The sequence below is a fragment of the Pezoporus flaviventris genome, unplaced genomic scaffold (genome assembly GCF_033815535.1).
Source record: "Pezoporus flaviventris isolate CSIRO_AGI_PZ_B2104156 unplaced genomic scaffold, CSIRO_AGI_Pfla_v1 ptg000047l, whole genome shotgun sequence".
Classification (NCBI taxonomy): Eukaryota; Metazoa; Chordata; class Aves; order Psittaciformes; family Psittacidae; genus Pezoporus; species Pezoporus flaviventris.
In genome coordinates, this window is record NW_026892595.1 from 16,186,591 (window position 1) to 16,205,237 (window position 18,647).

The 18,647-nt window shown below is 39.0% G+C and overlaps 1 protein-coding gene across 5 annotated transcripts in view; it reads left to right on the forward strand.

Annotated features, from left to right (window-relative positions):
- The window catches only part of ANKIB1 (ankyrin repeat and IBR domain containing 1), a 96,855-nt gene that overhangs the window by 19,468 nt on the left and 58,740 nt on the right, over positions 1–18,647 (forward strand). For 4 of the 5 annotated variants that reach the window (XM_061468465.1, XM_061468464.1, XM_061468468.1 and 1 more), the window contains one exon: positions 17,976–18,241. In XM_061468465.1, coding sequence (XP_061324449.1) covers positions 18,054–18,241 — 188 coding nt within the window. In that variant the 5' untranslated portion in view covers positions 17,976–18,053. Of the gene's footprint in view, positions 1–16,982; positions 17,258–17,975; positions 18,242–18,647 lie in introns of those variants that run through there. The other variant, XM_061468466.1, reaches the window with a different exon arrangement.

Genomic DNA, 18,647 nt, shown 5'->3' on the forward strand with positions numbered 1-18,647 from the left:
CAAGACTGGTTATGCTTTCCTCTCTCTTTTGCAGCATCTGGCTACAGTCATTCCTTGATAAATCAGCGTCTTTCAGTGAGAGAGGTCTTTTATGAGAAAATGGGAAGTCTAAAATAATTCAGTGTTCTTAAAAGACAGAATATCACTCCTCTATGTAAAAAAATATTCTAGATATGCTTTACATATTTCCTGCATTTTGACTAAAACGAGCAAGGTAAAAGGAGATTAGCATAGACACCATCCCTTTACCAAGTATCGTTTGCCAAAGTGAGATGTACTTATGTACATGTACTTGGTGATGAGAGCCAGGGTCTAATTTTGTACATCTGATCTCAGAACTGTCAATCTGTGTTGAATCTTCTGGAAAAGCTTTGGAGACTCTGTTTCAGGTTATTTTTCTCAATGCAAATATGGTTTTCTTTAGTACACTTTTTGATAATTAAAACTGTGCCAAAACCCTGCATTTTGTCATGTTTAATCTCTCTCTTAAGAACTAACTTTGTACTGTGTTACTGGAGGTGAATTAACATAATGGAGTCTTAATTTAAAAGAATCCGAGGCAGGCCTGTGGAACAGCAGATGCATAAGCCTAGTGCCTGTTGTGACTGAAATATTAGCAGAAATTATGTAATAATGGACCAAATTAGCAGACGCGTGGATAAATGCGATGTTCTGAGGAACAGTCCACATAGCATTGTAAGGGAAAGTCTGGTTTCTCAGACTTAGTTATCAGGGAAAATGCATTTGATGTAATCTGCTTCGATTTTCAAAGGGAACTTCACAAATTCTTCACATGATTTGGGAAAGAGGCAGGGTCCATTGCATGCAGAAGTCACTGGTTAAAGATAGGAAATGGGTAGAAATAAAGAGATATTTTTCACAGTGGTTGAAGGTTATTGATCGAGTCCCAGATAGATCAGTGCTAGGACCTCTACTGTTTAATGGAAAATAAATGATCCAGAAGACATGGTAAGTAGTAAGATGATAGCCTCTAGACAGTGCTGTACAGTGTCAACTGCAAAATAATTTTATGAGATGCAAGGGGAAATAGCATATGAAACTCAATATAGCTAAAGGTGAAAGGTTTACATTAGCTTGAGGTTATAATAAAAACTGAAGAAAATCAGCTTAGTTCTTAGTACCAGTCCAAAAAATAAATCAGATATTGAAAGAGTAGAGACCCTGCCACAACCATGTAAATCCATGCATTTTGCATGTTGTACATAGCTCCTCATCTTCTAACTCAAAAAAGGTGTTAATGGCACTGGAAATAGATCTGAAAAAGCAGCATGGATCCTAAAAGCTGCACTGAAACCATTCCTTGAGAATTAGGGATAATCAATCTGTAAAAGATTGGTATGACAGAAGGGTAATCGCTTGTAAAACGTGATACGACGGTGGTCTCTAAAATCAGAGGGAGTAAATAGGAAAAGTTTTTGCTCTCTACCTTTCAGTTCTCATATACAGTGAAAATCAAATTTAGCAAGTGACATATTAAAAACATGTTTCTTCACAGTGAATAGTTAAGCTGTGAAATATGAGAAGACTGTGGCTGTTAAAATTTCCCATAGATCAGGGAGTTTTTGAACAAATTAATGGAAGAAAAAATAAGATTATTTATATAGAAACAGCACATCTGGCTCAAGAATTCATCAAGTGGTAAATTGCCAAAGAGTGAGAGAGTGTTGTGGAAAAGCATCAGTTCATGCTTGCCCAGTTATTTTTCATTGGTATACTCTGTTTGCAGCTCTCTGGACAAGGTATTAGATGAGAAGCATCTGATCCAGTGTGGCCATTGTCGTAATAAGCTTTGAAAACAAAAGGTGGGGGGAAAAAAATGCATATATTGGTAAGAGCAAGCTTTTTAAAGAACTCAAGTTATATATTATCTATCTGATTTTGTATCTGTGGAGTCTAAAACCAATGGAAATTTTGCTGCAAATTAGCTGTAATTCTATTTCATGAAAGTACACAATAAATTGTATTAATAAAACATTGACATATGAACAGTAGAAGTGGTAAATGAGATTACTTCTTCAAATCTAACAATCTGGCTGTCATTAATAACATTTGAGTATAGATAATGAAAAATCATCTTCAGTGTTCTTTAAGCTAATGTTTTGAAATAGAATTGCTGTTAGGGATATCCCTTCAAGGTAGGAATAAACTAGTTTTTCTCCCATTTATAATTTTGGATATTTAATCCTAAGCAAAGTTTGCCTTTATTTTTGAGGCTCAACACTTGGTTTCTTTCTAGTCAGTCTGAAATATCTTCTGAAACAGCAAAGGACTCTTAGCAGGCTTTGTCAGACCTACAGTAACTTTTAATGTAGCTACAAAGCTCATTTAAAGTTTTTACTTCTTAGTCTGCTGTAGAAGTCTGATCATTTTTCAGGTTTACATACTGAATGCCAATTGAACCTGTTATCTCAAGAGCACACTGGCTTCAAGAATCTATTACAATTTTTGGAGTACTGGACACCATGGAATCAAACAGTGAGAACCTTCATGAGTAAAGATGAACAATGAAGGATTTCAATTTCAGAACAGGTTTGATCACTTAGTAGCTGGACTAAAGAAATTTCTTCCCTTAGCAGACTGTTCATTGTCTAAGCTTTTTACAGTTTTTGCTTTAATAAATAGGACTGACTGGTAGGAGAAAAGATAATGGATGAAAAGAATTTTTCCTTAGCATGCATAAGAAGGTAAATAAATCAGGAGTTGCAACTCCTGTAGGTCTTTAAAATCTTTTAAACTCATTCTGGTGTTGCATCCAGAGAATTCCCATGGATAACTGAGATTCTGCCGGAAGTTCAGCACCATTCTGATCTTTTCTGATTACTTAAATCTCAGTCGTGCAAGCACAGGGATAGGAGCCCTTATTGTCATCGAGGATCCTTCATTTCTCAGTACCCAAAAGCTGCTCTCTTTCTTCTGTGAAAAATCATAGATTCCTTCATTAATTTGGGTCATAGTTTTCATCCAGAAACTGTCACTCTGCATCTTTTGCTGTATCAGGTAGGCATTTACTTAGATCACACATTCCTTTGATATAACAGTTTCAGATTATCAAATTTGGTTGATATCATGTCTTGCCCGAGATACCTTTGAACAGCTTCTTGTGCGCCGCCTTTTAGCTTTTAGCACAACTGCAGGATGGTGTCCAAAGAGATGTCTTGATGTTGTGTAATCCAAACTTGAGGAAGTTGCTGTTAAATTACTGCACTGGGGACAAAGGAAATTTTCAAAATACTTTGTCTGAAGGAAGAATAATTTGATTATATGGGCTGGTTAGTGAAGTGTGGTATGATGTCGCCTGTGTGCTAAGCTAACAAAAAAAAAAACATTCCTGTCTTTCTACAACAGTACTGTGACAATTTAAAATGAAACCCTACTGCAAACTTGTTAGCCTTAATCAGTACAAATGCCAATGGATTTGTTGGAGCACAGATGCTCTTTTCTTGTTATGACACATTTCTGCATGAACAGAGAGTTTTTTGTTTTCATGTGTAATAAGAAATTGAAACAGTGGATGCAATAGTAAAATGTTCCAGCAGACGCAAGATGTAAGAATCTGGTGGCCTGAATGTTGGGGTTTAGAATATAAAGAATTGGGTTTACATCAAAGTTTTGCTGTTTAAGGAAGACCGTAACAGACAAATGTGACAGAACTTTTAAAATAATGATTAAAAGACAAGTAGGTCTGTGTTCACTAATATTCTTTGGGCATGGGAGCTGAACCGTATGCCAGGCAGGAGCAAGCAGAAAAGTCCCTGGTTGATACACACAGACTTCTCAGTAATATTAGCTGTGAAAAGAACATAGAAAAAGTGAAATTAAAAATAATTTTCTTTCTATCATAGAACATCTGCTTTCTTTATTTATGGCTCAGGTTTTTAAAGTAAATATTAATCTCAGAGCTCATTGTAACAATTTTTTCTTAAGCTTGGATGTCAGGAAGAGTAGTAATATTAATTGCTTGCTTATGCTTCTCTTTGTTTCTGAAGGAAGCTTCATCGTGCTGACTGGAGTATTGTATGGACAAATAGCATTGGTACACACTGAGAAAGTCTCAAGAAAAGAAAAATCAATGTAAGAGACTTATACAGTCTCCATCATTTCCTAGAAATAAAAAATACCAGATAAGGCATTATTTGGTCAGGAGAACCACAATCCACCTACTTGTGTAGGCCCTTTATTAGTATGTCCTTCAGTTTAAATGAACACCTACTAGTGCCATATTTAGCTTGCATGACAATTGCTCATGGATGCTGAAGGTTTTGCGTTGTCCTTTCTCCTTTCTGTTTTACTTTCCACCCACTGACTACTGCAAACTGCTTTCCTTTGTTTCCTGCAATTTTCTTGCCCCTGGCAATCCAGCCAGGCTTGTTACTCCTGCTGCTCTTTTTCCACTGCCTTATCTGGTTGCCAGCAGGAATAGTGAGAACGTAGGAGAAACGAAATGGCATTACTGCTGTTACTGTCTTCTCTGTCTAGCTTCAGCATGACCCGTGGATGTGATCATAGTGAAAGTTCCACTAACCATCAAGCACCATGAGCTATTTTATGATCCCAGTGTCTGCACAGTTACTTCTTGTGGAAGCTTCAGGTAAATAGCTGAAGATCTCAGTTACAAAGATTTTATTACTTGGGTAAAGCAGAATACGTCTTTCTTCAGACATTTTCTTGAAAATCTTTGTAACATTAAGCCTGTGTACTCTGTTCCATTTCATGCAATTTTGATGCCAAATGGGACAGATTTTGCAAAATGATGGACTCTGGTAATTTGAATTTCTCTTTGCTCTATTCCTTGCTTTACATAGGAAAGGTCAGTACTAGTATTCTACAAAGAACTGCAATTATTTGTGTTGTATTAGTGTCCACATCAGTCATTAGGTATGTTGATTATGTTAATAGGAGAATTGATAGAAGATCTAATAGGAGAACTGCAAGGCCAGGTTGAGGGTGGTGATTCTTCCTTTCCACTCTGCTTTCCTCTGGTGTGACCTCCCCTGGAGTACTGCATTCAGCTCTGGGGCCCCCAACATAAAAGGGACATGGTCCTGTTAGAGCATGTCCACAGAAGGGCCACAAAAATGGTTAGAGGGCTGTGAGACAGGCTGGGAGAGTTGGGTTTGTTCAGCCTGGAGCAGAGGAGGCTTCATGGTGACCTCACTGCAGTGTTTCAGTATTTAAAGGGGGATTTACAAGAAAGAGAGACAGACTTTTACCAGGACCTGTAGTGACAAGAGAAGGGACAATGGTTTTAAACTGAAAGATAGTACATTTGGATTGGACATAAGGAAGAAACTGTTTTGTGATAAAGGTGGTAAGACATTGGAGCAGGTTGCCCAGAGGAACTGTGGCTGCCCCATCCGTAGCAGTGTTGGATGGGGCTTTGATCAACCTGGGCTAGTGGAAGGTGTCCCTGTCTGTGGCAGGAGGGGTTGGAACTGGGTGAGCTTCAAGGTCCTTTCCAACCCAAACCATTCTGTGATTCAAGCTTAGGTTTTGGATTTTTTCAGTAAGCTTTATTCTCTCTGTGTGTTTTCTTTGGCTTGATACTTATTGTGAAGCTAAAAATCATTATAATTCAATAAGGTTGTGTTTCATTGTAATTATACTGGAGTCAAGAATAATATTCATAAATACAAACTGTAAGTGACATGCTATAATTAAATTTTGTTATCCACAGCCTTTATGTAAATGATCAAACAGTTTGTTTGCAATGGGAAAAGCAGATCAGTATTTCAGCAGAGGTGTTCTGGTCAAAGTTAAAAATATGCCTTTAAGTTCCATGTTTGTGTAAATTAAGGTTAGATTAGGTCCAGTTTATCTTTCGCCATTTGGCAGTGGGTATATTAAATGTTTTATCAGAAATGCAGCAGTTGCAATTCTGCTAATTTTCTGGCATATGTAAGGTGCAAGTGTTGATTCTTGTCACTGCAGTTACCTGAATGGCTCATTCTTACCAGTGTTGACTCAAGATTCTGGGAACAAACAGGATGTATACCTCTTGGGTTAGAAAGAGTTAAATTGTTCCTAAAGTTGTCCCAGAAATGTCGTAAAATGCTTGTGAAATACTGTGTAGAAAACTTTATTTTGCTGTGGGAATCCATCTAATTTTAGGCACGCAATGATGTCCTACAGTCTGTGCTTAGACCTTAAATGAATGTGTTGCTTTGAAGAAATGCTGGCCAGTTAAATTACCTTTTTGTTAAAAGGAAATTGATTTGTTCATTCATCTAAAAAAAAAAAAAAATAAATCAAGATCTCTTTGAAAGATCGGTGGGGTCACATTGTCTCTTAGCTTTACAGAAAGAAAAGCAGCATGTAAGAATGCTTCCAGGAAACAATAAAAGCATATCAGTGTTTGTTTCTAGTTCAGTGCTTTTTTGAACACTGTTTGTCAGCTGTCTCTGACAGTTTAATCTGCTTTACCTCACCTTTCACTTGAATAGCACAGAAAAGGATACTTCTTTAACATAAGTGGAGTATATTTTACAAAGTTTCATCCCATATATATTTATGAAATGATTATAATGCACCAAATAGAGATGTCGTCTGACACTGTTTAAAGAATAGCTTGCTTAAGTACAGGTAGGGAATTCTGCATACAATCCACATTCCTTGAATGTATTCAGTACTTTCAGTTATTTGGATAATAAAATTACATTAAAGTGTTGCCTAGTTTATTCAGAATGTGCAACCTGCAGACTATCCGCAGTCTACAGCTAGAGCACTGGTCCTCTCAGTAATGTAGTTACGAGTCAGGAGTCAGTGGTAGGGTACTGTGCTTCTTGTTTTCGTCTGATAATCTGAAATATGGCATGATATTTTGGAAGATTCTACACTGAAAAATCTAGGTTGGTTTGTTTGCTCACCTTTTTACCTTATTAAAAGTACATTGTTTTTTATAAAACCAGTCAGTTTTGTGTTGAAATGTGCTGACTTCAGATATTATTTCTAAATGCAGCCATACGCTTTTAGAAAGTGGTGGAACAATGCTTACTATGTACAGTCTGCAGTTGGCTGACCTTGTGTACTAGCCATCCTTACTTTTAAAGATCCACCATGTAGTCCTTTTCATATTTATGAGATCCAGTGACAGTGTGACCCTAGCAACTGATACTCTTTCCTATGAAAAAAAACTTTGTCAGAGTGAGACACTTCTCCTTCAGGAACATCCTAAGGTTTTGTCATGGTTTTAAACCCTGTCAACAAGTCAGCCACGCAGTGTACTCCCCGCCTCACCCCCCAGCCCCCCTCTCATGGAGGGATGGGGAGGAGAATCGAAAGAATGTAACTCCCACGGGTTGAGATAAGAGCAGTCCAGTAACTAAGGTGCAACACAAACCACTGCTGCTACCACCAATAATAGTAATGATAACGGAAATAACAAGGGAAGAGAATATGATACCACCCACCGAAACGAGCTCGACTGAGCAGTGAGTGCCCTTCTGCGTAACTCCCAGTTACATCCCGGGCATGCCGTGCTGTGGTATGGAATACCTCTTTGGTCAGTTTGAGTCAGGTGTCCTGTCTCTGCTTCCTCCCGGCTTCCCCTCCTCCCTGGCAGAGCATGAGGCTCACAAAGTCCTTGGTCAGAGTAAACATCAGTGTTAGCAGCGCTGTTCCCAGGCTGAAAGTCAAAAACACAGTGCTGCACCAGCTACTAAGAAGGAGAAAAAAATGACTGCCACTGCTGAACCCAGGACAGGTTTCTAAATGTGGAAGTGATTTTCAGATTTTACCATGGAGGAGTGTGTTTGATGTCAGGTCTGTGTTGCCATCCTCTTGGTTTTTGCTTTCTGTGGATATGCCTTGGCAGGCAAAAAGTTTTGTTTTCAGTTTTATGAGTGCAACAGCACTGAAAATGAGATAAACACTGAAGTTTCTGGCTGGTCAGAATCTACCAGAGGCTCTCCAGAGGGTTGGCTTTAGGCTTGAGTGCAGTTTCAAACTTGCTTACCTGAATCTTAACATGGGTTTTAAACTGTGTTAATCTGAGCAAACATGCTTGAAAAATCCATCTTGGACTCAGTCAAGGCCAGGGTCAGGGAGCATTGTGCCCTACTTAGATTGGTCAGTCATACTCCCCATAGGGTTTCCCATAACTGCATTCATTCCTGCTTCACGTTCTAGCAGTGCTCTCCAGTAGTGGTTGCTTTACCCTCAATTTTTCCAAGCAGTTCAGTCTGATAGGATTTCTTCAGATTTTTTGCTCCATATACAGTGTCAGTCTGTTTCTCCCATCTGCCTGTTATCTGTAAACCATTGCCTTGTAATTTTAGGTGGTGCTTTCACTGTGTTCTTTTTGCCTGTAGAAACTGATTTTGGAGGGGACACGCATTTGTCTTTAACTGAACTGAGCTGGGTTGTTGCTTATCTTAAACAAAGTGTGTTTGAGTCTTTTTTTGCAAAGAGGCTTCTATCCCAGCTGACACACTGGCTGCGTGTGTGTAAGGGTAAGGAGAAACCAGTGAAGCATTGCACTACCTGAACAGGGGTTTTCATGCTGCCAACATGAGAGACATTGCACTGGCTAAGAGCATTTCCAGCCTGTGGTTCATGTTCTTTAGCTTATCACTGGTGCTATCTGTTCTGTGAGTCATCAGCTGCTGGTATTTCTTTATATAGGGACTGGGTGATATTTGTTCACTTTTGCTTGATGAAACAGTGGTGTTGTCAGCATTGACCTGTGGTAGAAAAGTCACTTTTATAGATGTTCATTGAGCCAGCAGTTTTATGCACTGTATCAAAAGTGTATTGTATCTTTGGTCAGTGGAGCAGACTATAGTGAGCTTTTTCAGTACAACAAACAGTGTGATCAAGATTAAAATGCCAGAACTATCAAGTATATCTTTAGTTAGCTTGACTTAATCTAATGAAATGTCAAACATTTCTTCTCATGCCTCTTTGCCTTCTGATCTAGATAGAGAAGGTCTTAGGGTGATAATGTCAGTATTACAGTAGGTACAGATTGTTTTACATTTGGTTAGTCTACTTAACCTGAAAAGTGAAGAGCTAAGCCCTAAGAGAGTTCTGCTGTATTTTATGACTGGAGCCTAAAAAGATTATTAAGAAGAATCTCTCTTGTATCAGTAACTAAGTTGCCACAAATTAAATCAGATTATTAAGGCCTTAACAGACGGTTGCACTGGGAGCAACTCCAAAGTCTTATCTGGACTTCAGAGGACTTTGAGGGGTTTGTTATTTTTTAAATAATTTTCTAAAAACGTGGTGCCCTGGAATGAATACAAAATTATCTGCAATTACAGGTAAGACTGCTGGATATTCCAGGGCATGATTATAGAATGATACTTCTTCTGTTCTATCTTACTGAATTGCTGCTCCCTAACAATTAAAAAAAAAGATAAAATGCACCCAAACAGATGCTCCTTTTAACTTGGGCTGCTGTTTGGTTGTTTTCTTTTTCCTATCTGCGGGGATGTTGTCTTTGTCTATCACAGTATGCCTTTGATTTGGCTGCGCAGTATCTTATCTCTCCTGCCATCTGTGTATGTACCTACCCCACAGTGGATTTACCACATTTCATTTAGATGATGAATGCAAGTACTGTAAACAGCACCATTAAAATTAATGTAGCAATTACTTTAACTTCATCTGTGCAGAATTTTTCCCTTGAACTGGTAACTGCCTCTAGTCTGTGCTGCAGCTGCCCCTGTTGAATCCCTGTATCAATGCAAAGATGGCCAAAGCCATACTAAAAATCCTTTTTTCTTTCTCCACAAACTGGAGTTATGAAAGAAGTGTGTCTGAAAGAAAATATTCCACCTGGATGGAAGTCTTTGTGCCTGAGTCAGTAAGCTGAAGTCTCAAATTACCAAGTCGAGCAGTAACTTTAAGCCTTCTACTTTTCTGGAACTTGTGCCAGCATAAAAAGATTGTAACATAAGTTGCTAGACTCTCCCATAAACATGGGATAATGAGGAAATAATTAATTCTCTCATTACCCTACACTATGTTTTATTCAAATCAAGTCTCAACAGTATTGCTACTTTTCAACCTCGGTATTTAAAACAGCGTTACATTAATGATCATTCTCAAAGGGTGAGATGTTGGCATATCAAGTTGTTTTTTTCGGCTGTACTTTGACGTGTAAAATGTAACACTGAATTTGATAATGTTAAGTTCCACTCACAGAGGTTTAAAGTGGCAGAAGTGCTTTCATCATTTCCTGTTGATGACTTCCAAAGTTTTGGCACAAACTTTAGAATATTACTGGTTTTTAAAATAAACCAAACGAACACCAAACCCAAACAAACCAAAGCAAAGCAAGTCCCTCCACAACTACTTCTCCATAACTTGTATCTCAAGCTTTGCTAATGCATTTGTTACATAAAGCTTTGAAGACATCTTCCTCCAGATGCAGGTATCCAGCAAGAGCCCATTAATTAAAATTTGGCAAATCTTTAATCTTTACTGTAAACATGTAAAAATCAGCTTTAGCCTACCCTTTTCTGGTACATCATAATTTTTGCCATCTCTCCAAGCCATACCTAAAGTATGTATGCACATTTGAATGTTTCATTTTTAATTTTGGTCTCTTGGCAATTTTCATCTCTGTGGTGCTCTTTACTTTGCAGAGAGGGGAGTGGTCAAGGGCAGAAGAAGAGCACTAACCAGGGCTTTTTTTTCAGCTGTGTTTGGGAGAGGGCTTGGTATCCTGAGAGTTCTTGAACATAACTTGTGACTTGCTTCATTTGTGTTAGTCCATCCTGGTAGCAAGGATTAAAATTACTAACATCATGACATGACTCTCCTTCTCAGTATACCAGGTTAATAGGCATTCTCCTAAACCATGCAGCTGTTCATGATTCTCTTCTGCAATAAATTATGATTTATAATGTAGAACAGACTCTGTAGTAGATATTTTAGAAACTCATCTTTTAAAAATGAGCTGTTCAATTGCAGTATCCAAAACAAATAAAATAGTTACCTTTTGAGCTAACTGCTTGAAACAGAAGATGCTTTTAACAAAAGCCAGGTACTTTTGAAAAACAAGCAGTTTTGGTATCTTTTTTGCTTTATCCTTTTAGTGAAAGCAATTCATTATCACTTGTCTTTCCAAGGATGTAGAAGCCATGTAATGTACACTAATTTAGGTCAATAATGTATTCTATTTTATTTTAATAATATTTTTAATTGTGAGAGACTATGCAAAGTCTTATTTCTTTGAGCTTGGCTCACTTAGCTATTCCACGATAATGTTTACATGAAAAACTGCTTTTCTCAAATAAGGAGTACACTTTCTTTTAAGCTGTAAAATGTATTCAGACCTTTCAAGGTTAAACTGTGGATGTACGCACAGTGTTATATTGTAAAATAATGGTTGCAGATGATGATTAGATCCGTTGCTGATCTTTGCTCATTATATAGGCAACAGATTTTTTTTTGGTGCAGGAAATACATAGAATTTTCTTCTCATAGTTAAACCTGAGTATTTTTTTTACTGATTTTTATAAATCAGTAAGCAGTACAGTGTAGTACAGTATGTCTCCCTTTTCTTCATGCTCCCAAGATATAGAACAGCTGCTGCGCGATCACGTGCTAGTGCTATATTCAGTGAGAAATTCTTCAGTATTAAAGCATTTCAGATGTAAATTGAGAGGTACGTAATCTCATGGAAGACTTGTGTGTTCAATATGTGCTTCCTAAAGGAGTGTTAGGAGCAGGATGTTTTAAAAATACTTACCTGATCCCACTCATACAATATTTTATCATTCATTATAAATTTCCAGGAAGCACTGTGGCAGTATTTCAAAGGAGAAACTCCTGAAATCCTGTTAACATTACAGTTGTCCTTCTTCAAACTCACTTCTGTGATGGTGCCTACGGAAAAAATAGTAATTGGACAGCTGGTGCAACTGCTCTTAAAATCTTATTATTACCTTGCTCTACCCATGTCTTTCTGTACCCAGCCTTTTTTCATCTTGTACTCAGTCTTCAAGCTCCTGTGAGAGTGGTTGTCTCTTTGTTAAATATTTATAAAGCTATGATATCAAAGTGTTGCTTTTAGCAGTGTTGCTAATAAGCTCGCAGAAGTTTTACTGTTCATTGCCAAAGCAGAAAAGTGTGATGTCCCTAACTGATTTTATGAGAATCTTTCCTTAGACTTTAAAAGGTAGGTTGTATAACCAGTATTCTGTATTTTTGTTTAAGCTGGAACTTCTATTTGGCAATGGTAGATTTACAATAGTAGAAACACAATTTGTGATTTTGAATGAGATAGTTAATGTTTGGAATTCTGAAATAATACGGGATATAATTAGCAAACATTGCATTTAGTTTTTGCTGTATTGTTTGGTGTAAAAGTTTATGCTATTTGTGGTTATTATAAATGTTATGAGGTTATGATGACATAACGCTTCTGTCATCGCAGAACTTGAAAATTTAGCGAATAGGTCTGCCTGCCAAAAAATACCTTGTCTTTGTCCTGTAAAATTCTATACAAGCCTTATTTTATTGTGATAAAACACTTGAAAATTGTCATTTAATATTGTCATTTTTATTCTACTATGATATTTTTATAATAAGGCACATTAAAAAAATAGCCTAAGGATTTTAAATGCTGGGTTTATACAAACAGCAGAGCAAGATCAGTGACATTGACACTGCACGCTACCCATATGAACCTGGGAGCTGGTGAAACTGCTTTATGGCAACCTAAGTTGCTAAAGCAGCCCTCAGGAGCTTTCCAGGGCTGGACTGGCTGGACCTTTCAGGCCACTTCCCTGCCACCCATTTCCCCCCGTTTTATGAAGAAACGTGTATTTCATGCTCCTCACCTTCAAAAACAAGAGGTTGAAAGAGCAAACCCAGTTTCTTTTCTCTGAATCACTGCCTGGTTCCAGCATTGGCCTTGTTAGTTTCCTGTCCTCAGCACATGTAATGGATTGGAAGCTCTTAATGGAAAAGAAAAAAAACATCACAAAAAGAAGGCAGACTGGGCCTCTTTCAGCCATTTTGAGATCCAGACGTTTGTTGCATTAGCTCATATTTTGTCCTTTTTCTTCTTCAGTTGAAGTAGAAGCTTCTTTGGTGGTGGATGTAATTGGTCTCTTAGCTGAAGAGAACTGAAGACTGCAAATGGGCAGATCTTGAATGTTTTTCAGCAGGGCACTCATGAGCCATGGCAGCTTGAGAGAGGCAACAGCTTTCACATCTTGGTTTCTTCTGAACTTCCAAACAGGCTGGGAGCCAACTGTCACAGCCAGAGCACAGAGGCAGCTTCTTCCTTGTCTTTCTGTATTTCTGCTGGCATGTTTAATGGCTAATTCAGAAAAGAAAACTAGAGCGTGGCCCACCAAATTTCCAAGGCATAAAAGACTTACGCCCATTGTAGTGTTAAAGGTGAAAGACCTTGTGGATACTGTATGAAGGTGAAGGACATTAGTACAGTTTATCATATCATGTGTTTTAAGTAGGGAGTTGCTTTCTGAGTTAGTTTTGACCTAGTCGCTTCTCTCCTTGCATTTTTCTAGAGGTTGGTTTCTTGCTATCACATCAGATATAAGCTGTTTGCCTTCAGCTGAAGGGCTTTCACGGACTACCCCCATTTTATCATCTTTCATTTTAGTTTGATAATGTGATGATTATAGTTGCAATAGCCATTTGATAAATTTTCCCTACCTCTGTGCTGATTCTTGTGGTTTTGGGGAGTTTCTCTTGGGTCTGTTCAAAGCCACATAATTGCTGTGTTTCATAATCTTTCTTCTAATTTTTCCTTTCCCTCGACTTGAAATGAAAAGAATCTTTTCATTTGAAGAGTGTCCTGTTATGCAGAAAGCTATCTTACTCTTTTTATTTTATTCACATTTCTATATCATGTCTGTATAATATATAACCCTTTATTGTGCACAAGGCTGTAAGTTTTCTTAAAGGGAGCAGACGTCACTGTTTTGTTCAGTGACTTGTGGAGTACACGCTGCATATTCTGCAATTCCCAGATGTTATGATAAGGTAATTGTTCAAGCAATGTGCCTACATCTTTTATTAGCTGTTGAAGACTCTTCTGTCATGTGATACATCCATATTCCATCAAAAATAACTGAAGTTTGTTCAGTGTGCAAAAGAATTAATGACATTCACAATTTTTGCGTTTTCTGCATTGCAGTAACTTGAGGTTTTTAGTTCTGTAGAGCCACTCTACCCATTCCTCCTCTGAGAAGATGAGACACCCTCATTTCTCCTATCCATTTCCAGTACCCTGCCTCAGTCCTTTCAGATCTCATCTTCAACATCTCAACAGTGCCACCATGTCCCAGCTTCCTCTCAGACTGCCTGAAGGCACCATCGTATCTGCTTATACTCTCAACACCCTCCCTCATGTTTGATGTTTCCGTTTTGGGCAACAGGCAGCATGTTCTGCAGCTGACACAAGCTACCTGTGTACTCCAGAATTAAGTGCATGGCAACTTGTGCTGTAACCTTCTGTTGTGGTTTAAACCCAGCCACACAGCTCGTTCACTCACTCCCCCCCACTTTCTCCCTCTTTCTTTCCTTTCCCCCTTCCCTGCTCCTGGAGGGATGGGGAGGAGAATCAAAAGAATGTAACTCCCACAGGCTGAGATAAGAACAGTCCAGTAACTAAGGTATAACACAAACCAGTGCTGCTACCACCAATAATAGTAATGACAAGAGAAAATAACAAGGGAAGAGAATACGATAACGTCCGCCGAAACAAGTCTGACCCCAAAAGAGAGCCCCTACCCTTCCAGGTAACTCCCAGTTACCTCCCCAGGAATGATGTGCTGTGGTATGGAATACCTCTTTGGCTAGCTTGGGTCAGGTGTCCTGTCTCTGCTTCCTCCCGGCCTCCCCTCCTCCCTGGCAGAGCATGAGACTCAGAATGTTCTTGGTCAGAGTAAACATTACTAAGCAGCAACTAAAAACATCAGTGTTATCAGCTCTGTTCCCAGGCTGAAAGTCAAAACTGCACCAGCTACTAAGAAGGAGAAAAAATTGGCTGCTACTGCTAAACCCAAGACACCTTCTAATTTCACATGACGGAAGAAGGTTTTGTATTTTTCTTGTTGTTATGGGCACTAGTGGGATCTTCATTATTGATTTCTAGGAACATATTTTTCAGGCCCTTGTTTTTGTCTAATCTATTTTATAGCTCAAGAACTATTGGTGGTCAATAGGTTTTGAAAGATAATATACCATAAACTATTCTCATTAACGAACTTTACTAAAAGTCATTCTTTCAAGTTAGTTTTGAGATCCCATCTGTTGAAGATAATGTGAACTGCTAGTTGATTGAAAAGAGCGTAGGGTTTTTCTTGGGTTTGTACAATCTTTCATTAAAGCTTGAAACTATCCAATACTTAGAGTAATGTAGTCTTTGTCTGAAAACACATAAAGCTACAGCACTGAGAGCTTTGACAGGTAATGTGAACATGCAGTGGCTTTCTTGAGGAATATAAAGTCAAACATATCATGGGCTGCATCAAAAGGAGCATGACCAGCAGGTCAAAGGAGGTGATCCTGCCCCTCTACTCTGCTCTCATGAGACCTCACTTGGAGTATTGTGTGCAGTTCTGGTGTCCTCAACATAAAAAGGACATGGAACTATTGGAACAAGTCCAGAGGAGGGCCATGAGGATGATCAGGGGACTGGAGCACCTCCCATATGAAGATAGGCTGAGAAAGTTGGGGCTGTTCAGCCTGGAGAAGAGAAGACTGCGTGAAGACCTCATGGCAGCCTTCCAGTATCTGAAGGGGGCCTAAAAGGATGCTGGGGAGGGACTCTTCATTAGGGACTGTAGTGACAGGAGAAGGGGTAATGGGTTCAAACTTAAACAGGGGAAGTTTAGATTGGATATAAGGAAGAAGTTCTTTACCATGAGGGTGGTGAGGCACTGGAACAGGTTGCCCAGGGAAGTTGTGAATGCTCCATCCCTGGCAGTGTTCAGGGCCAAATTGGACAGAGCCTTGAGTGACATGGTTTAGTGTGAGGTGTCCCTGCTCATGGCAGGGGGGTTGGAACTAGATGATCTTAAGGTCCTTTTCAACCCTAACTATTCTATGATTCTTCATCTGCATGTTTGTATTTTAAAATATAGGGATGACAGATATAAAATGCTGCAGGATCATTACTGTGATTTAAGAATCTGAGCTTTGGCTTGTGTATATAACTAAACATGTGAAGGGTGTGCATTTGCTTTTAGATGAATGCCTACTTTATTATTATTATGGGAAACTTTTGGCAGCTTAATACTGTTGCTTATTCAGTAACTGGTCACAGGAGAACATGGGCAACATGTTTAGCATGTTCAGTCAGTTGATTCAGCAGTGTCATTGTAATCTCACACAGTGACATCCAAAGGTAGGACACAGAAACTCCAGAATAAGGGTTGCCTTACCAAAGTTTTATAGGAAAATGGATGAGAATGGATCCCACCAAGGCTGCTGCTCTCCTTCTCAAATGGCCCTGACAGCGCTGGTGAGGTTAAGGTGAAAGTGGTCTTTTCCCTCCCCTTCCCAAAATGACCTCTCAGAGGAATTCCAGAGAGGAGACAGTGCAAGACTCCTGCTGGTAGGATCTTGTGCAGAATGGGCAAAGCTGCTATAAGACTGGGATGTAACGTGGTACATAAATTCATGACACTAGCTGAAAGCAGCTTGTATGAGTACTACTCTGGGAAACAGAAATATGTCATTGCAGTTCTTCCCCAGGTTTCCCCAAATCCTTTTCACTTGAATTGCATCTGCATCGTGATTTCCTTGGATTTTCTGCAGCTCTAGACCCCTTGGATTCCTGTATTTTTTCTGTCTATAAGGTTGTCTGAGCACCGGTAACTGTGCTGGAATGCCAAAGTAGAAATAGAACTTCTGAGATAGTTTCAACAGGTTGAATATAAGGCATTAAGTATGAAGCAGCTCCTGCCCTGCCTCATTATATGTGCCCAACATAATAAATCTCAATTTCCTAATCTGCTGTGCCTGGCATATTTGGATCGCAGTGTGTGCTTTGTGGGGTGAAAGGTCTGGCATGGTGCAGTCTGGATGGGATGACTCATGCACAAAAGAGACCTCCTAGAAGGTTCAGTATGCTGCCAGCTGCAGACTGGTGCCGAGTCCCCTGCCTGTCCCTCTGACATAAACCATCATGTGCTCTTCCTGACTGCACAGTCTGATAAGCTTCTCGTGTCTCCTGTCATGAGCGGAGATGCTGTGTCTGCCTTGTCTTAATGCAACTCGATCTGCTGGTCCCCTGCATCAGATACAGGTGAGAGGCTGGGGAGCATAGCAGCTGGGAAATAGTTTGAAGTGCTTGTAAGGTGCAGTTGGTTTGTGTCAGTATAATGCCTGGCATTGTATGGACCCATCTGCTGTTGGTCTCCAAATGTAGTTTTAAGTATTTTAAAGAGTCTGCTTAGCAGAGCTGTTAAGATGGGGCCATGGTAATTCCTGTGTTCATGTGCATTTGTCTTGCTGGCACAGAAGGGTGCTGGTTACACCCACCCACACAAACACAGGTGCTTCAAGCATGTTTTTACATCATCTTCTTTAAGTAAAAGTTAAACTGATGTCTGCTTTCTTGCATGCTTTTGAAGAATTTTAGCTCCTTGTTTAAGAATTTTGCTTTGGTTCTACTGTGTTTTGAAATTGCTTCTAATTCACTTCTGATTCATGAAGAATCGGTGTTCATCTGTCTTCTAATACAGGTGGATAATGGCCATTTTTTTTCTTTGTGTTCTAAGAGTATAGGTTGTGACAGTATTTGCACAGGGACATGGTGCAATTTATCAGGGAAATAATCTGTGGAGAGCTGGGAATTTGTGTGTATTTACTGAGAAGCTGAGGAGGACTTCAGCAATTCATGAGTAGAGATTACAGGCCCTGTTTACTTCTTTACATGCCTGCTTTCAGTGCTGTAGGTCTGGGTGAATTAATCTACAAAAGGGTGTTTTACAAAATAACTGAAATATTGTTTGTCTTTTTAGGCTGTGAAACATGATACAGAACTGTACAATTGGATGAAGGGGAAAGGGAAAAGTGCCATTGATAGCTAGGATAGCAACATGGGAAATACAACCACCAAATTCCGCAAAGCTCTTATAAATGGAGATGAAAACTTGGCCTGCCAGATCTATGAGAGCAACCCTCAACTAAAAGAAACTCTTGACCCAAATACTTCGTATGGAGAAACGTACCAGCACAATACTCCACTCCATTATGCTGCTAGACATGGAATGAACCGTATTCTGGGGTAAGTATCTTCTGAAGTTTTGCTTCAATGTGAATAACTTGCCTAAGAAATGGAGGAGTCTCAGCTAGGTTATAAATACCTCATGTGTGTGTATGTATACGCGCGTATGTATGTGTATTGCAGACACAGAATTTATAACATGTTCAAGTATTAATAAAAATCGTGCAAATTTGTCTGTAATCACAGACTGGTATAACAGTTTTTAATCTGATTTTTAGTGTCTTTGTTCCTCCTTGTAACATTAGTTTTGTACAGTTTTAGCTGGCTTCCTGAAGACTCCTATACCACAGTTCTTTGCAAATAGTGCCTGTTCTGTTTTTGATATGCTTTCCTGTCTTAAAATCACCTGTTGGTAAAGCCGTACTTAATGTATACCATACTGATTGTATCTAATTCCAGATGGCCC